The sequence below is a fragment of the Poecile atricapillus genome, chromosome 2 (assembly GCF_030490865.1).
Source record: "Poecile atricapillus isolate bPoeAtr1 chromosome 2, bPoeAtr1.hap1, whole genome shotgun sequence".
Lineage (NCBI taxonomy): Eukaryota > Metazoa > Chordata > Aves > Passeriformes > Paridae > Poecile > Poecile atricapillus.
Genome location: NC_081250.1, coordinates 130,330,783 through 130,357,620, shown reverse-complemented (window position 1 = coordinate 130,357,620; position 26,838 = coordinate 130,330,783). Strand labels below are relative to the sequence as shown.

General features: G+C 38.5%; 1 protein-coding gene across 1 annotated transcript; it reads left to right on the top strand.

Annotated features, from left to right (window-relative positions):
* The first annotated feature begins 565 nt into the window (after positions 1-565).
* VIRMA (vir like m6A methyltransferase associated) lies at positions 566-25,618 on the top strand. The gene is made up of 24 exons (XM_058832052.1): positions 566-646; positions 3,213-3,328; positions 3,571-3,657; positions 4,043-4,091; positions 4,572-4,740; positions 5,653-5,775; positions 6,607-6,909; positions 7,605-8,757; positions 9,801-10,292; positions 11,029-11,183; positions 13,152-13,234; positions 13,698-13,791; positions 13,931-14,475; positions 15,056-15,291; positions 16,027-16,279; positions 17,801-18,018; positions 19,234-19,366; positions 19,830-19,982; positions 21,705-21,865; positions 22,114-22,210; positions 23,181-23,347; positions 23,492-23,820; positions 24,665-24,808; positions 25,269-25,618. Exons 1-24 carry the CDS (start codon positions 584-586, stop codon positions 25,424-25,426), a joined length of 5,481 nt encoding a protein of 1,826 aa, XP_058688035.1. The 5' UTR covers positions 566-583; the 3' UTR covers positions 25,427-25,618.
* Positions 25,619-26,838: the final 1,220 nt, after the last annotated feature.

The window sequence follows — 26,838 nt, the reverse complement described above, 5'->3', positions numbered from 1 at the left end:
CAACACTTCAAGAGACTCATGTGCTCTCTTACTTATTTCCTCCATTTTCCCGAAGCTTCCTTCTTTCATTCTTTCTCCTTCCTTCTTTCTTCCTTGAGTGCTGTTGCAGAAGGGCAGCGGATGCTAAACAGGTACATCTGGCACTGCGGAAAGGTTGATAGGAATTGTGCTTCAGGAACTTGAGGGAAGTGACAAGTTCTTCGCCTGAAAAGAGTTTGTTTTACGGCAAAACCTGCAAAGGAAATTTCTCAGGCGGGGCTGAAATTAACAAGCAGCGAGCTTGGGAAAGAGAGCGGAGCCAAAGGCTCGGCGCGGACTGCGGTGACGACCAGCGGGGGCTGGGTCTGCGGACACCGCCCCGCTGCTCACAACCGCGACTGCTGCGCGAGTTTTAGTAGGTGAAAGGTTGGATCCGACGACCTCAGAGGTTTTTCCAGCCGAATTCATTCTGTGACTCCGTGAGTGCTGAGGTAACGCCGGCGCTGTCTCCCCTCCCGGCGCTGAGGGCGGGTGGGACCCGCCCCGCGCGGCCCGGAAGCGCTCGCTCACGCGCCGGAAGCGCATCCCCCGCGGCCCGGCCAAGATGGCGGCGGATGCCGCCACCGAGCTGCTGTTCCTGGACACGTTCAAGCACCAGAGCGCGGAGGTAAAACAGGGTTCGGGTCTGCGTCTCCTCTCGCCTCCCTTCTCCTCCTCTCCCTTCTCCTGGGCTACTGCCGGCGCCTCCTTGCTCGCGCCGGGGCCTCCCGGGCGTGCGGAAGCCCCGCTGGGGCGGGCCCCGGCGGCAGTCGGGCAGGAGCAGCACCGAGGCAGGTGCCGTCAAGGGCGGGCTGCCGCCTCCTTTCCGCCTCGTCTGACACGAAACCTTGCTCGAGCCGCGGTTCTGGCAGCCCGAGGTGCTGCTGGCAGAGGGCCGAGGGTGGTGGGAAAGGAGTGGAGATTTGGAGGTGTCGGGGAGTGGAGGAGAGGGGAGAACAAAGAAGATAAACGTGCTTCGAGAAGGCGATAATGGAAAAAGTCGACTAGAAGGCCATGCCCTGCCGCTTGCGACATTCCTGATGCTCTTGTGTAGCTGATGATGAGGAGGAATATTTGTGTGTTTGTGAGATACTCCGTTAGACTTATTTACTTTGCTCAGTATGGGTATTTCAAGTTTTTTTGGCAGTGGTAGATCGTGCCAGTATTCCACTTTGAGGCTGTTGGGATCCTGAGCATCTTTGAAACTGCTGGTCTTGCAGCAGGTTTGTCCGGGGCTGAGCTTGATGTGCTGTTTGGAGGAAGAATGGGGGAGGAAAAGTGATTGTGTACTGTAACTTGAGAAAGACGGTTCAGAGTCATAGAGTAACTAGACTGTGTTCATGGATAGGCATTAGGGAAATAAAATGGAGTATTTTGAGGTCAAATGCAATTGGAAAGTTATGCAGGAGTCTTCTAGCTGTCTGGATCAGCTAGGCCCAAATGTATTTTTAATTCCACTATTTAAGACAATGTTAGGCGGGGAATGCTGCCCAGTGCTGTTTCCCTGGGTAGAAACAGTAGCCACTCCTATTCCTCTCCAGGACCCCATAATCTCTTGTTGAACATTTTTAATCGTGTTCTTTTAAAATAATTTTCTGTCACTTTCATTTTTATCAGTCATTGTCCAAACTTGAACCTTATGTATTTTATGTGTTTCTTGAAAGCCTTCTTTATGTTACACCAGTTCTTCCACTTTGTGGATTTTGAGTGTTGCACTGGAACTTACAGTTCTTGAAAAGTACTGCTGTGTTTTTGAATAAAATTACTTACTTGGCTTAGCTGTGCAGTTTAACTGCTGTTGAGCAGTTCTGATGTAGGGTCTTTTTTTAATGCTTGGCAGCAAAAGTGGGTTGAATTCACTTGCTGTGTTGGTGATGTTGATGCATGGCTGTCAGTGCATAATCCTGTATCATTTAAAGAGGAATTTGTCTTTATTTGGGTGGTGCTCCTGGGGATGAAGCTCCCCAGAGCAGCCCTTCCTCCAGAAATCTGTCTCCTGCATGACTCAGATCTTTTTTAGAGGCACAGATGAGCTCCCACAGCCCTCACTCCAGTGCAGGCTGCACTCACCCTGTTCCTCTTTGTGCATCTGTGCTCTCTGTCCTAGCAGGATTCCCTTGGTTCCACCTTCCAGCTTCTAACATGTCAGCCCACATGTCAGGCCAAGGTGTTGTATTGTGTGTTAAAAAATGTCTGTGTAGATTTTTTAGAAGACACATGCCCCAAACTGTATCTTAAAAGCTGTTTTTAAAACTCTGTTTTGTCTGTTTCATTGCTTACTAGCTTTCTAAAACTTGTAGTACTTGCTTTTTGCTGGTTTCATTTGCTTTCTGATTGTGGTGAAAGAGATAGATTTTGACTACAGATGAATGTTCATTATTTAGTTGTGTTAATAGACAGATCAGTGGTTTGGTTTTTTTTTTCCTATCTATGCTAATTCAGCTTGCTAATTGGAAACATGATTCTGAGCTTTTAAGAAAGTCTTTATATGTTTACAATTGAACATTAAGTTATATGTGTGTACTGTTTTATGAGCATATATATGCTAAAAAAGGTTAAATGTAATAGGATCTAATGCAGTGAATTTAGTGAGAGAAGATGTCCAGCATTAATTATTTAGTAACTGCTACATGGAAAATCGCTGTAAGTTTGATAACTTCCTAGTTTGCTCAAACATCTTTTTGGAGAGTGTAAGAATTCTTTATACTTGCTGTTTCTGTGTGGTAAAGAGGAATGATATTTGCTAAAGGTTTTCAGGTGTTGCAAAACTGGAAAAATAAATATCCTGTGGACTTTTTATACAGATCTAGCAAAACTGACAAAGTATTGTTATAATTCTTAATATTATACTTGAAATATGAAATTTGCTAATGTTTAGAATTACACCACACATACCTTCTGTCTGGAAAACAACAACCTGTTACTGGTTAAGAGATTCTTGCAAATAAAGGTAGTAAATTAAGTAAATAAACCGGTAACACTTTCTATGAAAAAATAGTGTTAAAGATATGAAAAGTGCCAAGATTACATTAATAACGCTATTTTTCTGTGTAACACCATTTATCAGTGTTTAGCCTTTTACAGAATTGAATTTTATTACCAAGCTTGCAACATGTTCCTTTAGTAGAGAATACGAGTACATTATGTTGTTTGCATTTTACATTTCCTGGACTTTGCTCTTCTTTGTTTTGTAGCAAAGTACCAATATTGATGTGGTCCGTTTTCCATGTGTGGTTTACATAAACGAAGTCCGAGTCATTCCTCCAGGAGTGAGAGCTCACACAAGTTTGCCTGACAACAGAGCTTATGGGTAAGTGAAAGATACCAGGTATCAGATTCAGGAAAACTTTCCTCTTATTTTTTTGTTGAACTTTCGTATCTCAATCAGCCTTCCTATGTAAAAATGTAAAATGCATTCATGTGTTTGTGAACTTGTAATTATTTTGGGGTGTTACTTAAACAGTATAATTTTGTAGGGTTTTTTTATTGGTAGTCCTGCATACTCTGATAAGGGACTCATATAATTTAATTTTACTTTTATTCTGTTCCTAGGGAGACATCCCCCCATTCATTTCAACTGGACTTGTTTTTCAACAATGTTAGCAAACCAAGTGCCCCTGTTTTTGATCGGCTAGGAAGGTAAGTTCTTTCAAGATTAATGTGTGACTTCATTCCCAATCTTTTCTTCCTGAAAATTTTTATAGTGCTGAGAATGCACAATAGAAAATCCTAAATCTTCCATGATCTTCATGTTTGGTTTGGATTTTGCCAGTGGTGTTCTTACTCTTTTCCTCTGATCTGTGTAGAAGGACAGAGGTTCATACTTAAAGTAAGAAAAGCTTCTGTTATTCTCAAGTTTACAGAGCCCGTATATATTAATGCAAAGAATTCTATAGAAAGAAGTGATTTTTCACTATTGTATGCATTTGTTCAGTGTTTTGTTGGCTTGTGTGATTAGTACTGCTGTGTTTTATTTCTGTGAACTTGCTTTATATTAATGAAAAATTACTTTGTATCTTTACAGCCTTGAATATGATGAAAACACTTCAATTATTTTTAGGCCAAATGCAAAGGTAATGCAATGTGATTTAAACCTCTTCTTTCCCTGCATATCTGTCATTTAGGTGTAAATATGGTTTCATGCGGTGTGTTAGCACTGTGTAAAATGTTCATTATTTTGGACCTTATCCTAAAACCTGCCTGTAGTTTAGATACTCTTTACTTTAGAGTTTTGTGGTTTTTTGTTTTGTCTTTGGTTTGTTTTTTTTGTGGTTTTTTTTTTTTTTTCATTAATAGGCTGTAGTAGATGAGGGATTTATCTAGTCAATGTATATGCTGCAAGGAATTGAATGCTTTTAGAGAAAGATTATTTGTGGCAATGATTGATGTGTTTAACATTTTCTCAGTTTTCAAAATGTGGGATAAAGAGGTATTTTAATGTTGGATTTTTCTTTTGACTTTTATGCAGATGCTGATATAGTGATACTAGAGTAACTGTTCAGAAGTTGTCTTTAAGGGCTATTTTTAATTTTTTTTTTTTTCAAAACCTACAGGTCAACACAGATGGATTGGTTCTTAGAGGGTGGTACAATTGTCTGACTTTGGCAATATATGGCTCAGTTGACAGGGTAATAACTCATGAGAGAGAGTCACCTCCTCCACCACCCCCTCCGCCTCCACCTCCCCAGCAACAGCCTGGATTGAAAAGGAATCCAAAACATGGTGAGTCTTGGGAGAAGACAGAGATTTTTTCTTTTACAAATCAGTGTTACAGTATCCCGTCAGAAGAACAAATCCCCAGTCCTTCCACATTTTAGATTTCAGTGGCTTTCATTTTTCTTTATTATATCTTTTGTTTCATATTTTCTTCTGGATTTATATTGAGTGGTTTTAGGGTCTCATCCAGTATTTTTATGAGAGTGGTTTATTTGATTTGTTGCTAGTTACTTTGAATGGTCAAAATGCAGTTTAACTTGTGTGAATTCATTATAATGTAGATGATTGGAATATTAAAAAAAAGTTATTAGAATAGTTTTAAAATCATAACAAGAAAATTTTACAGTCATAGTTAACTTTGCGTATCTGATGTGTAAAATATATTACAGAAGAGTGCTTGGCACTGGTTTTAGAACAGCCATGAATAGAATCCATGGTCAAGTTTTTGCTTCAATTTTGATTTTAGATTTAAAATTAGAACTATGATTCAAAGTATGGCTAAAAGACTTCTAAATTTAAATACTATGTACAGTAAAAAACAATTGCAAACCGTAAAAACCAGTTGAGTAAAATGTAAACTTATTTTTTTAAAGCAATTCAGATATTATTGATAGGGTTACAATATGAGTGGTGTCAAAACCAAAATTGGCAATTACTCATATAAGTTTAAAGTAAGTTTTACATAAAATAATGAGTAGTGTTAATAAGCTTGTTTATTAATGTATTTATTGTTTACATCAAAAATTGCTTCATCAAAAGTGACTTTAGAAAGTTGCCTCATGTAATGCAGAATATAGATAAAATAAAAGCTGGGCAATGGTGTTCCCCAGTGAAAAGTTGCACTGAAACCCCAAAATTTTCTGCTTTTATTCCTGTGCTTTCATTAAATGCAAGTTTTTATTTTTCCAATAAATACAGTTGATGGAGAGAAAGAAGACCAGTTCAATGGCAGTCCTCCAAGACCACAACCCAGGGGACCAAGGACACCTCCAGGCCCTCCTCCTCCTGATGATGATGAGGATGAACCTATGCCAGTGTCAGGTAGAATGAGAAGAGACTGTATTTTATTTGCTGCACATCACTGCTTAGAGGAGGCAGAATTCTGTGTTCCTGGCCAGTGTGAAATTTCTTGTCTGCAGTTACTTCTGCTGGACAGATTCAGTTTTAGGAAATCAGTTTTAGGATTTGGAAAAAAAAAAAAGTTTTGGGTTTGTTCATTTACATAATTTTTAAAGATAGTAGATTGAGAATATTGGTTGTTAACCAATACACTGTTGAACATGCTGCTCATGTTTTATGTAAGTTTTCTGTTGGCTCTGGTATCCATTGTCCTTTTCCATTATTCTGCAGCATCTGCCAAGTTACCCAGTCTCCGTATTGGTTAGAAGTGCCAAGAACTCTACATATTCATAGTCTTGCTGAACTAAGTGATTGTTTTCAGTCAAATCACATGAAGATTTGCAAAATGCTATTTTTGTATCTCTATTATATGTGATGCAGACACCTAAAGCATATATACTACCATTAAAGACAATAAAAATATTTCTATAAGTACATAAGCAAAAAAAAAGGAGAGCTGAGGAGAATCTCCTTTACTGGGTGCAGGGGGATACATCGTAACAAAGGATGTGGAAAAGGCTGAGGTAGTTAATGACTTCTTTGCCTCAGTCTTTAAAAGGAACATCAGGTACTTTCCAGGTACTCTGGGCTGGAAGACAGACATGGGGCAGAATGAACCCTTAGTAATCAAGGAGGGAATGCTCATCCTGGTATATGGGGTCAGATGGGATCCACTCATAGGGCCAGTCCTGTTCAATATCTTTGGATTTCAGAAAAATGCTCTTATTTCTGAAACTTTGTATTTGTTTTTAGTGGTTGGGGAAAAAGAAGATGATGTGGACCATAGGGAGGATTACTTTGAGCCGATTTCTCCTGATCGAACATCCATTCATCAAGAAAGCCAGTATTCTGATGATGGAGAAGTAGAGGAAGATCAACCAGAAGAAGGGGAGGATGATGATGATGTGGATGTTGAGGAGGATGAGGATGAGGATGATGACGACGATGATGATGATGATGGTCATACAGTAGAGAGCATTGCCGATGAGGAAGAAGAGGAGGAGGAAGAAGATGATGAAGATGAAGAAGAGGGTGAAGAGGAGGAAGAAGGTGATGGTAAGTTGTAAAGAGTTTAGAAAAAAAATTGAGGTTTATGAAATTTTGATGGCAGCTCCTTCATGATGAGTATGTGTGAAGGGAGCTGAATATTTTCCCCTTGGTTATTGCATCGTTCTTATTTGTGGCTGTGACATCTCTCAAGAACAATATTTTCCTGTGGAATATTTATTCCTTTATAGTAAAATTTTCTATAAATAGAGAAAAATAGATACAGTTTTATAGGTAAGAATGAACATTCAATCTTGTGTTTTATGTGAAAATGTAGGAAAGTGGTGGAAGATTCAGTAAAAAACAAATGAAGTTGTTCATGTAATAAAGTTAGTTATCGTCTTGTATTACTTAAAGATCACACCCGTGTCTATGCAGAAATTTCAGGCTAAAAGTTTTATGATAGATGCAATCATTGGAAGAAAATTGGGCAGTGTACTTGTAGTAATCTGTACTCTAGTTTAACTTTCTGCTTTATATATTCTTTTAAATGACTCCATTATTACATAAAAAACACCTGTCAGATGTGACTTTCTACTTGTGTCTTGAAAGAGAAGGCTTTTGTATGTGTTAGTGTGTGATTGTTCTCTAGCTAGTAATATTTGTGTAAAATGAATCAGTACTTTGTATTAGGAAGATATTTTCTGCAGTTATGAACTGGTTTACTCATAACTGATTTGGTAACTTAATCTTTCTGTTTTTAGGAGATGATGGCTATGAGCAGATTTCAAGTGATGAAGATGTAATTGCTGATCTGGAACGTGAAACATTTAAGTATCCAAGCTTTGATATTGAATATACTCCTGAGGATCTGGCATCTGTGCCTCCTGTGACATATGAACCTTTTGAAAAGGAGCTTGGACCTCTTTTATACTTCAGCTGCCCTTACAAGAGTGTATTTGAAAATGAAGTTGCTAAAATTAAGGACCAAGATCAAGAAAAAGAAGGTTCAGGGGCAGTGGAAGGCTCATTTAAATTAACTGAACTGTTGGAATTATATCAGGAGGAAAGGGGTGCAAAGTGGGTCACTGCATTAGAAGAAATTCCAAGTTTAATAGTAAAAGAATTGAGCTACCTGCTGGTGAAAGACACAAAGCAAGACTATATTACCCAGCTAGTAGACTGGACCCTGCAAGCTTTAAACCTTCAGGTGGCTCTCAAACAGCCCATTGCTTTGAATGTTCGACAGCTGAAAGCTGGGACCAAATTGGTATCTTCATTAGCAGAATGTGGGACTCAAGGAATAATGGCACTCTTGCAGGCAGGAGTTATTAATGTGTTGTTTGAACTGTTGTTTGCAGATCATGTATCATCTTCCCTTAAACTTAATGCTTTTAAAGCTTTGGATAGTGTCATTAGTATGACTGAGGGAATGGAAATGTTTCTAAGAGGTGGCACAGATGCACATGAAAAAAGTGGTTATCAGAAACTCCTGGAACTCATACTGTTGGATCAGACTGTGCGAGTTGTTACAGCTGGTTCCGCAATTCTCCAGAAATGTCACTTCTATGAGATTCTGTCAGACATTAAAAAGGTGGTAGATCAGTTAGCAGAGAACACTCCTCCTCTTCCTAATCACACCGAACCGGAACAGGACCAGGACTTGTCAGGACTTGAAAGAACCAACCAAGAATATGAAAATGATGTGGAAGCTCCTATGGACATGGATCATCTTTTAGAATCTTCTAATATAAGTGAAGGAGACATGGAAAAACTTGTTAGTCTTCTTGAAGAGATCTTTCATTTGATGGAAACTGCTCCTCACACAATGATTCAGCCACCTGTGAAATCTTTCCCGACCATGGCACGCATTACAGGCCCTCCAGAAAGGGATGATCCTTACCCTGTCCTGTTTAGGTATGGCAGTTGCAAATTCAGATTCTAGAGTCTATTTCCTCCAGCTTGATAGAGATATATTTCAAGGGTGACTTTTTTAATTAACACTTTGCTAGGTATTTCACTTAATTCTTATTGGAAGATTCTAGACTGTGCATATAAGTTCTGAAAGAGTTTGATAAGTTAATGTACCTGTCATTTTCTTGGCTTTCAATCGACCTAGAATGCACTTAGCCAGAAGTTAACATCTCCTTATTACTGGTAATGTGCTTGTCCTTCAGTTGCATTCGTAGATGCTGACAGGTTATGCTAGGTGCTGTCCTGTTTGAAAATGGTTGTAAATCTAGAATGTTTCATTTGACATCTTGGAACATGTCTTTGTGTATGGATAAAATAGATCTGGAATTCTTCTGTCTGATGTGGTAAGATGCAAACCAGCCTCAGATTCATGAAAAGGTCATGCAGTTTATCACTGTAGCTCACTTTCACAGCACAGACAGAGAAGCTGAGGCTTTCCTGCCTTCAGCCAGTTAAAACATCCCATGGGTTCTTACTCTGTTGGCAAGTTTTTCTCTAGAAAGTGTTTCTCTAAATGCTGACAGATTTCTTTAGTAGCAGTGATGTAGGTCATGGCTGAATATAAACATCTACATGCAAAGAGTCTTCAAAAATTGCCTGCTAGATGTGCTATAATGGTTGCTTTCCTAGCACATTTAAAACATTGAATTTGGCATTGAGGGTTTTTCAGATGCAGGCAATTTAATAAAATACAGCGTCCTGTTCTGTGTGTAGATATGGTTGAGGGTTTTTTTTTTTGTTTGTGTTTTTTTTATGGAGATCAGACTTTTAGGACATATTTCTTGTAAATTGTATAGCAGTTACATTTTGCAAGGTTTAAATTTTGTAGTACTTCATAATTAGTTATTATTTCTTGTAGTCCACAGAGCAATAAGTACTGAAGTTAGGAGATACATAGTTTTATATAATGTTACTGTGCAGTGTTGACAAATATTTGTAGCATTTCTGATTGTTTTCCTGGTTTTGGATTTATTTTTTTTTTTCAGATATCTTCATAGTCACCATTTCTTGGAATGCATTACGTTGCTACTGTCTCTTCCAGTGACAGGTGCACATCCAGGTGTGCTTCAGGCTATCCGAGATATATTGCGTTTCCTGGCACAGTCACAGAAGGGTCTTCTTTTCTTTATTTCTGAGCACGAAGCAACAAACTTGTTGGTTAGAGCACTTTGTCAGTTTTCTGATCCAGAACAAGAGGAAGGTCTGCAGTCAGATGGATCCAACGAGGACACTTTTGCCCTGTGGCTCCTCCATTCAACACAGACATTGCAGTGCATTTCAGAATTGTTCTGTCACTTCCAGCGGTGCACAGCCAGCGAGGAGACTGACCACTCAGATCTGCTGGGAACACTTCACAACCTTTACTTGATCACCTTTAACCCTGTGGGAAGATCTGCTGTGGCTCATGTATTCAGTCTGGAAAAAAATCTCCAAAGTCTTATTACTTTAATGGAGTACTATTCCAAAGAAGCTTTAGGGTAATGTATGCATTTATTTATTTCCTTTAGGTTTTTTTCATTTTAAAAGTACCTATCTCTTATTCAGTAAATCTAAAATATTTTTCTTTTAGATCCTGATGTTTTTATTTAAAACCAAGAGAACTTTTAAGTAGAAGCATGTAATACAAAATCAGGCCTGTCATTTGTAGTCAAGTACTTAGTACCCCAAATCTGTGTAGGTCATCAACAAAGTTCTTGTAATATATGTAGGGCAAACTTTTGGTTATGTGACAAAATCAGTAAGTAGGCAGTTTCCATTCAAGCATAAAATGTTGCCTGTGAAACAAGCAAAAGGTTTGACTGGGTAAAGAGAGTACTGCACACTACTCTGGGGTAGGAATCTCTCAATTCTTCAAGTTCTTGGAGATGTTAAATACAGTCATTGTTTTCTCTGGACAGGCAGTTGTACTACTTTAGGCAGCAGTGATTTTAAAATGATTTGTGAAACAGATGAATTTACACAGAAATATTTGCATGCCACTTGACTGGATCTCATAGTTTGTTGATGCTGAAGCAAATATGAATGTGTATAATGCAGCAGAGAGTGTTCAAAAAGCATAGGAGGAAAATGGGTTTCTTTAATTGATAATTATATGGGGCAATCCTTGGTGAGTGTAAAAGTTCTGTAGGTAGATTTTTAAGGGTCAGATAATGAAAATCTAACAGATATCCAGTTGTATTAGCTGAGATCTAAAGAAAATCCTTGTTGTTTCAGAGATTCAAAGTCTAAGAAGTCAGTTGCTTATAATTATGCCTGCATCCTTGTTTTGCTGGTGGTACAATCTTCCAGTGATGTCCAAATGCTGGAACAGCACTCAGCACCTTTGCTGAAGCTTTGTAAAGCAGATGAAAATAACACCAAGTTGCAAGGTACAGTATGTGTAATTATCAACTGAATTGTTTGAATGTATAGAAGAAATATTTTTTATGTGAATAATTGGTGCTTCATAGTTGTCTGGCTTGGATAATGAAATTACTTTTCCAGTTGGATCTGATTAGTTGAGTCACTGAGATAATATGCAATTTTTTTTCTGTTAATGAGGCTTAAATAGGAAATTCTTTATAGTTAAATTATTTTTCAAGTAAAATAGCTATCATGAATTTTGGATAATTACAGGAAGTTTGGAACTACTCAAACTGTGTTGATAATAGAAGAGCAAATTTCTGTAAAGGTGACTAACTTGTCAGTGAGCTGAATCTTGCTTTTTTGTTTGCTATTACTGTTGTTCTGGTTTAGCCCCAACTGGACATTAAACACCACACTACTGTTGCTCACTCTGCCACCCACCCCTCAGTGGGATGAGGAGGAGAATCAGGGAAAAACAAGTGAAGCTCGTGGATTGAGATAAGAAAATAAATAATTGAAAAGAAGTAACATATAATAATACTAATACTAATGATAACAACAATAATAATTATAATAAAAAGGAGAGAAGAGATAAAACCCCAGAAAACAAGTGATGCATTGTGCAGTTGCCCACCTGCTGATCAATGCCCAGCCCCTCCCCAAGAAGTGATCAGCCCCTTCCAGGCAACTCGCCCAGTTTTCATACTGAACATTACATCTTATGGTATGGAATATCCCTTTGGACAGTTTGGGTCTGCTCTCCTGGCTGTGCTCCCTCCCAGCTTCTTCTGCAACTCCTCATTCACAGAGCATGGGACTGGAAAGTCCTTGACTTAGGGTAAAGCACTGCTTAGCAACAACCAAAATATCAGTGTGTTATCAACGTTGTTCTCATGCTAAATCCAAACCACAGCACTGTACCAGCTACTAGGAGGGAAATAAGCTCTATTTATCCCAGCTGGAACCAGGACAGTGATATATTCTGACAGGATCTTTACTAATAAATAATCCTGGGACCGCTTTAAAGCGTCTAGGTCAGTTGGCATGGAATAGTCCATGTTACCCTGTTACTACATCTTTTGATGTCCAAACTGGGTCTTGTTGTGTTCCCAGCTTGTGCTGAGTTACAGATCAGGCCTGGGACACTCAGAAAAACCCTGCTGGGGACTATTCTGACACCTGAACGTTGAAACTCTGATGTCCAGAGTTGTGCTCTGCGCTGATTAACCATCTCATGTAGACATACCAATAATTTCTTCCAGAACTTAAATGCAGTGAAAGAAGTCAGACTTCTTCAAAGTTTTAGTTTCAAAATGTTATGTCATGTTATTGTTATGCTCTTATTTTTATTCTTTACCTGATCATCAGACCGCTTCATGAGAAGCAGGGCTAGTTTATTAAATCATGAAATCAGTCTGAGTCGTCAATTCATATCCACTTGATATTCATGTTCTTATAAATATTTTCAGGAACAACGGCTTTAAATCTTTAAATCTCTTGTCCTAGGAACCAGGGACTTTCAGGTTATTCTAGACTAGGAGAGATTGATAATCTGTAAGGACTTCTAGCATGAGTAGAGTGCAGGGCAGAGATTGGCTCTGTTTAGGAACTTAATAAAAGTTTTGTACTCAGTTTGTAATAACCTATTCTATACATTAAGGGGAATGTGTTTTAGTTCTTTACTTTAGCTGACAGTGCCCCTTAGTGTCTTTTGTAAAAAATGTTTAATTACAGATAATGCAGATAAATGAGATGAAAATTAATTGTCTTCCGATTGACTTGAGCCAAGTATTGTGAGTGTGCATATCATATTGCCTGTCCTGAAGTTTCATTTTTGTTGGTGCTTTTTAGCTGGGTACAGCTGCACTATGTGCCCCACAAATTTCACACTTGGTTTTAGTACCTATTGTGTAAATTAAGGACATTTTGATTGAAAAAGGTTTTATGATCATAAATTCACTGACTTAAGGTTTGTCTTTTTTTTTCCCCAGAGCTCAGCAAGTGGCTTGAACCTTTGAAAAATCTTAGATTTGAAATAAATTGTATTCCAAATCTTATTGAATATATCAAGCAGGTCAGTAAAATATGGGTAGATGCTGTCTTTTATTTATGTTCAAAAGTTCAGACCTTTTGTAGTCTGATTTTTTGTCTTAGATATGTACTAATATATGGTATTTAGAAATAGATACTGTTATCCAAAAGATACGTTTCTGTTAAAGCTTTTGAGCTAGGCTGGGTCTTGTGTTGTTATATTTATTGAAACAAAATCTAAAATAAATATATGATGCAAAGATCTAGTTATTTAAATCTTTTATCTTCTTGTAAATCACAATGCAAATGTTAATGCTTTTTTTTTTTTGTTTTTTTTGTTTCTGCCTTATTTATGACTGCTAACCAAAAGGTCAAATAGCTAAACTTAAATTTTGTGATATACTTACAGAAATACAGAATTTGGATACTAAGCAAGCAATATACTCATTAAGGCCTTCCTTGTAATACAGACTCATTCCTTTTTTCTTTTTCTTTTCCCCTAAAAGAATATTGACAGTTTGATGACCCCAGATGGAGTTGGTCTTCCCACTGCACTTCGTGTTCTTTGTCATATTGCATGCCCACCACCTCTGGTAGAAGGTATGGCTGATGTATTTGTACATCAGGTTGAAGTACAAATCTTAGTTTTCTGAGTCTTCTACTTAAACCTGGCTAAAGTGTAACTGTGATTGCCCAGGAGAAATTAGAAATACAGAAATGTTATTTCTTTTCTGTACAGGTCAACAGAAGGACCTTAAATGGAATCTTGCAGTTATTCAGCTCTTCTCTTCTGAGGGAATGGACACCTTCATCCGGGTGTTACAGAAGCTGAACAGCATCCTTATTCAGCCTTGGCGACTCCACGTCAACATGGGCACCACGCTGCATAGAGTTACTACCATTTCCATGGCCCGCTGTACACTTACTCTCCTTAAAACAATGCTAACAGAACTGCTGCGGGGTGGATCCTTTGAATTCAAGGACATGCGTGTTCCTGCAGCACTCGTTTCCTTACACATGCTCCTCTGCTCCATTCCTCTCTCAGGCCGCTTAGATAGCGATGAACAAAAAATCCAGAATGACATTGTTGATATCTTACTGACTTTTACACAAGGTGTTAATGAAAAACTTACCATTTCTGAGGAAACTCTGGCGAACAATACTTGGTCTTTAATGCTGAAGGAGGTTCTCTCATCAATTTTGAGAATTCCTGAAGGCTTTTTCTCTGGACTTATATTGCTTTCCGAATTGTTGCCTCTTCCACTGCCCATGCAGACTACTCAGGTATAACTTAGATGTATTTAAAGAATTTTTACTATTTATATATAACCCTTTGACCATTTTTGTAGTGGTGGGAAAAACAGATACATGTATGATGATGTAGGATGAATTAAAGTTGTTGTAAAACATTTGTGCTCATACAGATTCTTTATAGATAAGTCTTTTTCAGCAGAAACAAAATTGGTGTTATTTGGAGCATTTTTCTTAAGTTAGCAGTCATATGTTGTTCTTTTGTGCCTTGTGAGATTATCTAGACTCCTGTTCTGTTACTTAAATGACTGATTCTGAAGCTTTTAATTTAACTCTGAATGCTGGTATATTAAGGCTTTTCTTTCTTTTGTCATGGATCTTGAATTTGTGATCTTTAATAAGTAAGCATAAAAGATGTGTGATAATCCATGCTTCTGAAGGAATACCTAATTTGCTGGCTCATGCCCTGTGATTTAGTGACAATGAAAATGGCATTCCCTATTTTTAATGAGGGCAGTACTTGTACTTCATCTTTGTTTATACATTGTGATAGAATTCAGGTCTTATCATAAAAATTGACAGGAAAAACCCTCCTGTCCTTTGGTTCCTGCAGGTAATTGAAGCCCATGATATTGCAGTGGCACTCAACACCAGGAAGCTGTGGAGTATGCACCTCCACGTGCAGGCCAAGCTGATACAAGAGATCGTTCGATCTTTCTCCGGTTCGTCTTGCCAGCCCATTCAGCATATGTTGAGGCGGATTTGTGTTCAGCTGTGTGACTTGGCTTCACCTACTGCTCTTCTCATCATGAGGACGGTATTGGATCTAATTGTAGAAGACCTCCAAAGGTATTTTTGTTTTCTCTTGCTAAGATTCCATTAATGAACTGTTAAATTCACCTTGCTTCTGGGCAGTAGATTTAGCAGGAAGAAAACATTTTTGGAAATACTATTCATCATGGGATCAATGAATTCTCATTCCAGTGCTATATACTGTGTCCTGATAATGCTTAATGTTGAAAGAGAACCAGCTCATACCTCTAAGTTTTGATGTAGACAGTTTCATGTTGCATTTTTATGGTAAGTATTTTAGGAAGATTTTCTTGAGGCTGTCCTTACAAAGCCTCATCTCGCCTGTGAAGTGCTTTTAAGGACCTGTATGTCATAAATAAGAAGAGTAGGCCAGTAAAGGTTGCTGTACTGGGATTACATATGTGTGTAGATGTTTGTAAACTGGAGGAAGTTTAATGATACAGGTTCAAAGGGTTTTGAAACTATGAGTACTCTTTCTTTAAAGCATAATTGTACACTTAGATACTGTTTATGTAACAGCATATTTATCTTACACAATTAGATACAATACAGTATGTTAAATACATAGTAGATTAATTAATGATGTGACCAGAAGTTCTTTAGTGAAAGTTGAGCAGTTTTCAAAAAGTAAATGGAACTGTAAGTTTAAGTATGCAAACTAGGTGATTTTTTTCTAAAATGCAGGTTTATATGATTCCTGTGATGGTTGTTTTTATAGTTTCTTAGATCACTTTAAAACAGCTTTTTAACAGTGCACTGATACACTTTCAGCAACACAGAAGATAAAGAGAAGCAGTACACTGGACAGACCACTCGACTGCTTGCTTTATTGGATGCCCTGGCTTCACATAAAGCTTGTAAATTGGCTATTTTGCATCTTATCAGTGGAACTACTAAAGGAGATGAAAAATATGCAGAGGTTTTCCAGGAGCTCTTGTCTTTGATGCGATCAGCTGGGGACAATGTCACTCATCAACAGTGTGCTGAATATGTAACTTCCCTTTTGCAGTCCCTCTGTGATCAGGTATTTCCTATATTTAATGCATATTATATATATATATATATAATATTGCCTAATGTATGTTGATTATTGTAGGAGGCAAATTAAATGAGGTTGTTTCTTAAGTACCCCTTTTTTTTCAACATTTTTTACCTCATTTTGGTTGACTACTTTGGCAGACGTGCTGCCTTCTTGTTCTTGAATGTAAATACTTTCTATTTTGTGACATGTCTTCTGCATTGTGTGCACTGTTCCGGTAGCTCATTAGAGACCAGAAACTGAGTGGCACAAAGATTTCCTGTCCCATCAGCTGACAGAGGGATCCCATTTCTCCATGTGGGCCACTGACAAAGCTTATCACTGTTCACTTCTTACCTAGTTAAATAAATATGTATCACTTAGTAGTCTAACTGATACCTCTTGAAAATGTACTCCAAATATATGTATGCTGTGCTGGTACTGTAAAACTCCTCCATTAAAAAAAAGCAGAAGTTACTAGAGCAAGGTAAGAAATGTTAGTTGAAAATTGATTCATAGACTGGCCTTGTAGTTTCTCAGTAATGTGTGCACAGATTTGCATGTCATTATTTGTCTCACTAGTGCATATATTCATTTGATCTAGTGCTTACCCAGTTACACAAAAGACATTTGGTTGTTGTTGGTCAGTAGAGATAATCATCCATATGCATATAAACAAGATCTCTCCATACAAACTTGTTGGGAAAATTAATCTTGTTTTATTTTATGTAAAATACGCAAGTGACAGAAAGTCCTAAACTTCTTAGGTGGTCTCTGCAGCCGCTTAATTTTCACAGAACCACGGAATCAAAGACTATCGCAAATTGGAAGGGACCCATAAGGATCATCATGTCCAACTCCCTGCCTTTCACAGGAATATCTAAAACTAAACCGTGACTAATAGTGTCATCTAGATGCTCTCCGAACTCTGACAGGCTTGATGCCTAATCACTTCCCTGAGGACCCTGTTCCAGTGACCAATCTCTCAGTGAAAAACCTTTTCCTAATGTCCAACCTGAATGTCCCTTGATGCAGCTTCATTCCATTTCCTTGTGTCATGTCGCTGGTCACTAGAGGGAGGAGAGCACCTGCCCCTCTGCTTCTCCCCTTAAGGCACTTGTAGATTGCTGTGAGGTCACCCCTCAGCCTTCTCTTCTCCAGGCTGAACCAGCCAAGGAACTTCAGCCTCTTTGACCAGTGTTTTGAGATTGAGGCATATTGACTATATCTAGGTAGGAAACTGTGTATGTTACCCAGTGACTATTTGGCTTTAATTTTAGCTCTGTTGCAATATTTCAGAATTTGAAGCTTTTATGTTTTAGAAATAAATAATGGTCTGTAACCCTTAACAGAACTGAACAAACAGGATACTCTAGATTAGTATTTTGCTGGTCAATAATAACTGAAATACTGGAATAAAATTATGATAGTGAAAGAACCTAGTGCTTCTGACTTCATGTAAGGTTTGTATTTACTGCAGGCATACAGAATGCATTTTTACTATATGTATAATAATCATTCTTTTAGGATATTGCACTTATTTTACCAAGTTCAACAGAAGGCTCAGTGTCTGAATTAGAGCAGCTTTCCAACTCCTTACCAAGCAAAGAGCTGATGCCCTTAATTTGTGATTGTCTGATGGAAACATTAACAAATTCTGAGAGCAGTTACAGTTGTCTGCTGACATGCATCCGAACAATGATGTTCCTTACAGAGCATGATTATGGCTTCTACCACTTGAAGAGGTATGGTTTTTTATGATATCACTGACAGCTGAAAATAGCTAAATTTTAATTGTAATTAAATTTTAATTTTCTACTAAGCATGTTTTAAAACAATTGTAAAATTGTTTAAAAACATGCTTAGAAGAAAATGTTGAGGATAAGGCACCTAAACTTTTGTTTCTCTTTGGGGCTTCAGTGTTTTGATTCAGTATTTTGGTCTTTCTTCACCCTCTGAATAACTTTTGCAGTATGCATACAGAATCACTTTAGTTTCAAGAAAGAGACAAAACATTGAAAACAGGTTTGTACACTCTGTTTCCCCACTCCAAGGTGGGAGGATTAGAACGAGTTATAGTGCTCTTGTTCTTTCCCTTTTGAGACACTCAAAGAGCTCTCATCTGGAACATTGGAGAACTGTTTTTAATTCCTCTATTTTTAGGGGATTCAGTTTACACTTCCCTGAGTGTTTCGACCTCCAGACAATTATGGCTTTAGAAAAGAGTTGATTTTTTTCCAGACTATTTTTGTTAACTTCACTCACTGCGAACAAAATACATACATGTATTGGACAATATTGTGCTGTTTTGACACTTGATTCTTTGTCCTATATTTGGACTTGTTTTGTTCGCTGAAGTTGAAGTGCAGAGGCAAAAAAGTGATATTTGCAGAGAGAAAAAGGAGCCGTATCAATACAAGGTTGTTCAAAACACTTAAAAGTCATGCTGTTGGATGCAAGAAGCCCTACAATCACCAATGAAAAATGAGCAAGTTACAGATCCCATGTGTCCAGCTGTCAGCTTCAGTGCACAGCCTTGCTATTTCTGTTTGTGTAGCCTTTACAGTTTGTTTTCTGCAGTTGGACATCATGGGATGGAGTGAAATTGTAGATGCAAGAATGACCCTGCTTCATACCTAAGGTCCTTGTGCAAACACATATTTCTGTACCTCGGTCTCTTTTCTGCCAAAGATGAAATTGTAATTTCTTGAATGTTTCGGAGGTAGTATATATAGCGGTATATGTGCAGCCTGAAATATCTGGAGACAGTACTGGTGAAAACAGGAGTCTAGTACAGAGAAAATAATGAAGCTCTGGCTTTGTAGTCATGGCTGAACTTGATAATTGTAAAATTTGCCAAGTTTATTTTGCATATATGTCATTTTCTCATAATCAGTTATGGTGGAATAGTCACAATGTGTGTACTAATAAAGTATTTTCTCTTTTTATTTTTAAAACAGCTCTCTAAGAAAACACAACAATGCTCTGTACACTGTATTAAAGCGAGTAATAACTAGTTTCAGCAAAGACACAGGTGAACTGGCCTCTTCATTTTTGGATTTTATGCGACAGATTCTTAACTCTGATACGCTGGTAAGTGAATATGTATTGAATGCTTAAACTGAGCTGCATCTTTTTGAAATCTGCAGCGTGAGGCTTGTTCAGGAACAATTATTTCAGAAAGCAGTTGATTCTGCAGATTGCTGGGTAAGGCTTTTCCATCAGTAGTGAGTTAGTGCTGTCTTTAGTTTTTAATGAAATCTGTGAAAGCTGGGCAGGATGTATGGTCAGTATGAAGGTTTTTCAGTAGGAAGAATGGCATATCGGTTCATACTGATTTCCTAAGTGAATAGTATGGTGTGGTGTCCCAGTTTTAGCTTGACGGTATCCTGTTAGAGAGCTGCTGTATTGATGTGTACTGTTTTTAAATCAAGAGATAACTAATTTTGCTAGAGTTGCTCTAATGCGTGCTTGAATTCAAAGGGGTTTGCAGTCCAGAAGTACTGAACATTTTTGAGTACTTATCCCCCAACTTATTCCCTGTTAAATATTTCAGGGATGTTGTGGAGATGATGGAAGCCTTATGGAAACAGATGGATCCCATTCAGGCAGAACACTGGGTCTTACCACTGCAGAGTTAAAACATCTACTGCAGAACAAAGAAGAAACCCCAGAAAACCTGCTTCTTGATCTGGAGAAACATGTTATGGTAAAAGAATTCAAATAATCAAGTTGATGTTGCAGTTTTCTATTAGCACATCCTGAGAGCCCAGGCAGTTAAAGGTGTCATGGAAGGCAGCACATGCCTACAAGCAGAGGGTGTAGGGTAGTGGTGAAGCAGATTATTAGTGTAATAAACAACAGGAACCCCATTTTAGCAGTGGCTCAATGTTACTGGTGACTGGTAACAAGTGGAATTAATACTGGGGGCCAGATATTGTTGGATGTTTTCATCAGAGGCCTGAGCAATGGATACATTTTCAGTGAATCTGTGGATGCCAGTAGGAGGGGGAGTGACTAATCTGACATACAGCAAAGCCTCAATCCAGAGAGCCATCAATAAATGCTTTAGGATTAATTTAGCAGAAAGTTTCTGTGGTTCATTAGGAAAAATGCAAAGGTCTGTAGTGAAAGCAGGATAATCCCACGCCTTGTTGCAGGCTGGGCTGGAAAGGGCCAGGTGGTTATGTTGGTCAAATGTGGGCCGACAGTGCACGGTCACTAGAAACAGGTGAGGGTGTGTTCTGATCCATCCTGGAAGGAGCATGGTCAGCACATCCAGGGGCCTTGTCTCCCTCCACGGGATGCTGCTGAGCTCTCACATGGAGTGTTGTGTTCACCTTTGACCAGCTTTGCCCTCTCACCAGCTCTAGAGAGACCTGGGGAAACTGAAGAGAGTTCTGCTGAGGTGGTCAGGGACCTACAGCATGTGTGCTAGAGAGAGAGGAGGAAGAAACTGGGCTTGTTCAGCCTCTGGTGTAGAGGGCTCAGGAGCTATTTCAGAGTTTGCCACAGCTGTTTGGGGAGATAGTAACAAAGATGGTGGAATCAAACTTATTTTGGTAATTCCAGATGATAAAGGGCAATGCCCCCAAATTGTGGCTTCAGAGGTTCAGGTTGACATTTGTGGGGGGGTGGGGGTGAGGAATCACTGAGAGAAAAGTGAAGAACTGGTCAGTGGGGCTGTGGGCTCTCTGTCACTGGAACTTTTTTAAGACATGACTGGATGAAGTAATGGCTGACCTGATCTGCCTTTGTTTGATAGCTGCTTCAAGCAGGGATGGTGGGGACTGGACTAGAGGCCATGCAGAATTCAGTGCAACCAACTTTTCTGTGATTAATTATATTATTGTTATTATTAATATTTGCAGTTATAATATAATTGCAAACCTAAGTCTGATATTCAAATCTGATTCTATGTAACTGATGGCAGTCATGCAGTAGATGACTACTTTAAGAGAGCCCATGAAACAGCTGCTCCACAGCCTGTTGATCACACTTCATTTCACTTTCACTTCATTTTCACACTTTCAAGTGCTATATTCCCTCCTGTTCCTTCTCTGGCTGCCTACATCTATTAGTTAAGGGATGAAAAGCCACAGTTGTTCTGAATAAGGAATGGCAGACACATTGGAATGCTTTAACAGAGAGCTTCTTAAATAAAACCTGGGGCAGTGTCTTCCTTGGGATGTTACAAAGGCTATTGCATCAGCTGGGAATGAAACCTGGAATGTGCATGTGGTGACATGGTTTGTTTAATACCACACCTAGGAGCCCTCTGCTGTTGTTTGTGTACTCAGGTGTCTCAGCTTCACTATTTGTGGCTGGATAGAATGTTGTATAGTACCTTCCCCTTTTTTAATAAGTAAGCAAAACATTACTCCTTCTCTGAGGAGAGGAAAAACATCTGACTTGTTCTGTGTTGACATAGGATCGTTCTAAGGAAGATGATGGCCTTGAATCCTTACTGGACAACATTGTCGGAGTAAGACAGATGTTGGAATCAGCGGGTGATTCTTGTCCACTGAGTGACCAAGATATTGAACCTACTCTTTCGGCACCAGACTCTCTTCAGAATTTGTTTAACAACAGGTAAAATGGTTGAGTGTGTCAGCAGTCTGCCTGTGATGGAGTAATTTATGCATACATAAATTAAGTATATTAAAAACAGGATCTAAAGAGCACTGTTGTCACTACTACCCACTAGTCCAATGTATTTAACATCACGTGAGTATCAAGGGTAAGGCAGTGGTGTTCACCCCAGGTTCTGTGGTGCTGTGTATGCTTGCAGTTGGCTGTGGTTCATAACCAAACAGGCCTTTGGCATTGTTTTGTTGTAGGACTACGTACGTGTTGGCAGATGTGATGGATGACCAGCTGAAGTCCATGTGGTTCTCACCCTTTCAGGCTGAAGAAATAGACACTGACCTGGATATGGTAAAAGGCTTCATTAACGTATCTGAAGTGGATTTAAAAATGAGGGTTCATCTGAACGAGTAGCATCAGAAATTCATATGGCCAAATGGTTGTTTTCCTGAGTTCACCTTTCTAACTTGACCCAGATAGAGAGGTTGGCATTTGTTAAATGGGTTATCAAATGACTTTGGATTGACTTGGAAGCCGCTACAAAATTGGGATCTTTTGCAGTACCCTAGGAGAACAGTTGCTGTGTCAGTCCCAAACTGCTTTTGTACTGCTGTTGAGGCTTTTCATCAATTTGTATTAAATGTAGAAAAGAATGTGATTTTGTTTCTTCTCCTTGCTTGTCCTCTGTCATTGCAGTAAGATCCACAATCTTGATAGCTTTGCGCTTTTTTATTTAAATATTTGCTCTGATGTGACAAAACTGGGAAACATGGCAGTAGGAAATGAAACTATGTGCACAAAAGCTTTTCATACTTGTTGAAACTTTATTATAATCTACACTTAAAGCTAATAGTGAAAAACACAGTAGCATTCCTAGTTTTTTAGAACTAAGGAATTGTCAGTGTCTTAATTTCTTGTGTGAGAAGTAATCAGTTTCTGTTTACTTCATTGCTTTAATTATTTTTTAGTTTTACTTTAATTTACATGCAAATATAGTTTTGTTTTTACTATAGTTTAAAAAAAAAGTATATTTTTTTCTCAAGTAAAACCAAAACTGTATAAAAGTGACATTAATAAATTTATAGGGCTATAGCTTAAGCAAGAGAATTGTCCCATTGCAGGTCATTAAGTGACAAGACAGATGTTCATATTGGAGAGCTATGCCCCTCACTGCTTTTGTGTTCAGATCTGGTAAAATAATTTTGCTGAAGCTCTGCTGCATTTTTTACTTTGTTACTGCTCTCTTTTTTTTCTTTTTTTTCTTTTTTTTCTTTTTTTGGAGGTGCTAGTAATGACCATTTTGATTGAACTCTCTTTGAAGGTAAAAGTTGACTTAATTGAACTGTCAGAGAAGGGCTGCAGTGACTTTGACTTGCAAGCTGAATTGGAGAGGTCATTTTTGTCAGAACCATCATCTCCTGGACGCACAAAAACCACAAAGGGGTTCAAGCTTGGCAAGCACAAGCATGAGACCTTCATAACTTCAAGGTAAAACGTGTTTAATGAGTTAACGCTGTCTTCAGCATTGTTTTGTATATTGTCAAATACCTTTCAAATTGCGTCTCAAATATGGAGAATGCCTGAGAAGTACAGTGTTACATTAACTTACTAAATCATGGTTTGTCGTGACAGTGGGAAATCTGAGTACATAGAGCCTGCAAAGAGAGCTCATGTTGTGCCACCACCCAGAGGAAGAGGAAGGGGAGGATTTGGACAAGGAATTCGACCGCATGATATCTTCCGTCAGAGGAAACAGAACACAAGCAGGCCACCCTCCATGCATGTGGATGATTTTGTTGCTGCAGAGAGCAAAGAAGTGGTTGCTCCAGATGGGATACCACCAGCCAAAAGGCCACCAAAAGTGTCACAGAAGATTTCTTCACGTGGTGGGTTCTCAGGGAATCGTGGACGAGGAGCTTTTCACAGTCAGAACAGGTTTTTTACACCACCTGCTTCAAAAGGTATGTTGGTTCCTGTATTAGAACTGGAGTAAAGGCATGCTAAAATTGCTTCAGTAATACTAACCCAATTTCCTAGCAGTTCATCATCCCCAGTGTGAGATCTTCTTGAAGCAGTGTTGTTGCAATGAGTTGTTTAGCAGCAGGAAAGATTCTCTTGAAGGTGAGAACCTCCAAAGCTGTACAATTGAAACAAGGCTCTGACTTCTCATGCTGCCTTTCTGCCTCTCTTTTACAAAAGGAGTCAGCTGTTTTAGCAACTCTTGGAGTGCTTCCATGCCCTTTGTGACATGAAATCCTGAAATTCCTGAAATCAAGCACCACAGTACATCTCTGGGTTTAAAAGAGGCTTTGGAATAAAAGGATGGAAGATCATGACAAGAATAAGATGCAGTTTTCAGCGAACCTGGAGACTGTAGCCTACAAAGTGTTATTTCTTTAATACATAGACAAGATTGCATTCCTTTTCCTTCCATCCCATAATTACGGCAAGTCCTTGCAAAGTAGAAACAGAAAATACTTCTATTTATAAAGTTAAAAATACTAGAATTTATTTCACCACAAAATCTGATAGTATAAGAGTCTGTCTTAATACTTTAGATAATGTGAATTCTTTTAAACTTGAGTCCTTGCCTGATAAAGAGATCTGTTCCCCTGATTCTGTGCAGAATAACTTGTAGACTTCAAGTTGGAATACTGCAGGTATGTTGATACAGAGTATCTTTATCTGTTTGAATTGTGTAAATATTATGTTACCACTCTGACTATTGTGAAGATCAAAATGGGAAGAAACCCAAATGCAGTGATGTTTGCTCAACAGTGTGTTGGTTTTTCTCTCCCTATCTAGGAAATTACAGTCGTCGTGAAGGTGCTCGCGGCTCAAGTTGGAGTGCACAGAGTACACCCAGGGGAACCTACAATGACAGTAGAGGTGGTCAAAGCAATTTTAACAGGGGTCCGCTGCCACCACTGAGACCATTAAGTTCAGCAGGTACATGGTATTCATATGGGCATCGAACTATAGAGAATTCCTTGAATTTCATTTTTGCTTTACAAATGAAACCATGCAAGGATGCTGCAGACACCTTGAAATTCAGCAAATGTTTTAAGCATATATGAACAGTTGTCACTGAGACTGTGTCAAACACGTGCTTTCGTACGAACTGCCCTGTAACCCATAAAACTTGCTGAATTGAACACTTGATCGCAGAATCTTAATTTTGCACTCAGACTTTTGTCATTCGATTGTCTTCGTACCTCCATGGTAATCATAGCGCAATTAAAGCAGCAATGCTTGCGTAAGAGAAAAGTGAAAATTAAAAGGAGGAAACAGACGCTGTTTGTATCTCATCCTGGTTTTGTTTCTTACGCTTTCGCAGCAGCTACTCCGCCTAGGGCTTTTTTTTTTTTTTTTTTTTTTTCCAACTGAGTATACTTTTCTTTGCTTTAAGGCTACCGACCGAGTCCTCGCGATCGTGCTTCCAGAGGCCGTGGAGGAATTGGACCGTCTTGGACAAGTGCTAATAGTAGTAGCAGTGGTGGCTCAAGAGGGAAATTTGTTAGTGGAGGCAGTGGAAGAGGTCGTCATGTACGTTCCTTCACACGATAAAATAAGACCTAATGGTGGAACAGCTCAACCTTGTGGACTTCTGTGAAGATGACAAAGAAAACAGCGTCACTAATGGACCAATTCAGAGTTTCTGGTATCTGGAGGACACCAAGAGAATATTTTTGTCTGAAGAAAAAGCTTTTGTTTGATACAAGACTTGAAATTTCAATAAAATTCAAGACTTTTTGTGTACAATTGTAAATTTTTTGTTCCTTTTGAAAGAATGTTTCTTTTTTTTTGTGGATTTCAATAGACAATATTCAGTAAAGCACCTCTTTGAGTTAAGACTTGAAGGACTTCTTAAATATTCATTGTGCCATAAGAAAGGTGCAAGTGTTTTGTGTGTGACATATTACTGCAAGAAAATTAAAAAATGTGTATGTAAGGCAATTTTGTTTTTTTCTCTCAGGTTTAGAGCCATTAGCCCTTTTTATTCCTTTGTTTTTTTGTTAGCCAGTCTGGGTTATTAATGAATGAGGTATATCTGCCAGCAGGTGAAGTAGCCGCTGATAGAAGAATGACTGAAAATAATTGATCGGTTAAAGTATACAAATGTAAATGTAATTTATGTAGGTTTTGTTGTACTTGGGTAATAAGATTAGAAACTTCTAAGTACCACACCAGGTAAAATTTGAATAAAATCTATCACTAACTTCAGGGAGAATACGTCAACATTCTGTCACTTACCTTGCAACTCCAGCTTATGCGTTAGGAGCACAGGAGTTACTTCATTGGGAAGCAGCTTATACTTTCTGTTAAAAATCGATACTCATACCTTTAGAATACCTGGAGTTAATTTGTTCCCTGCCACTCCTCTGTATGACATGGTCGAAGAGAGGGCAGAGACACAGGTGTATAACTGAACAACCATGTAGTGAGGTAGTGATGTATGAAGAGTTGGAATTTTGTTCCTGCACTTATACTGAGATACAGTGCAAAAAGAAAAACTTAGAGGAGTAGGAATTCATAAAGAAATGTCACTACTTTATTAAATTCTGAATTTATTTTCATATTAATTCAGTGAAATAAGGTTTTATGTGTTTGCATTCCTTTGGGCTCCATGGGTTTCACAGTATTAACAGATTTTCAGTAGCCATTGTATTTTTGGACAGGGTGGGGTGTGGTAGCCTAAAGGCCACATGCAGTCTTTGCAGATGAGCTCCACTGTCAGACTTAGTTTGATTTACACTTACACTTGGTCTGTTGACAATACAGAAGTGCAATAGAGAGGTCTTACTCTACTTAAATATGGCCCAGTTCTTGTTTTACATGATTTTGACTTTGGAGAGCATGTCTATCTAGACGCATGAACTTTAACACCCTGTTTTAAGTGTTTCTAAAGTATGGTAATACATTAAATTGTAATTATTTTACCTTTGTACTAGCCTGACTACATTAAGGAGGTTTTTCAT

Bases quoted from the DNA above. Each gene is read 5' to 3' on its own strand.
- VIRMA (XM_058832052.1), top strand. From the start codon at position 584: ATGGCGGCGGATGCCGCCACCGAGCTGCTGTTCCTGGACACGTTCAAG. The intron at 22,211-23,180 runs GTAAAAGGCTTC...CTCTCTTTGAAG, and splicing joins TAGACACTGACCTGGATATG to GTAAAAGTTGACTTAATTGA. The intron at 23,348-23,491 runs GTAAAACGTGTT...TTGTCGTGACAG, and splicing joins GAGACCTTCATAACTTCAAG to TGGGAAATCTGAGTACATAG.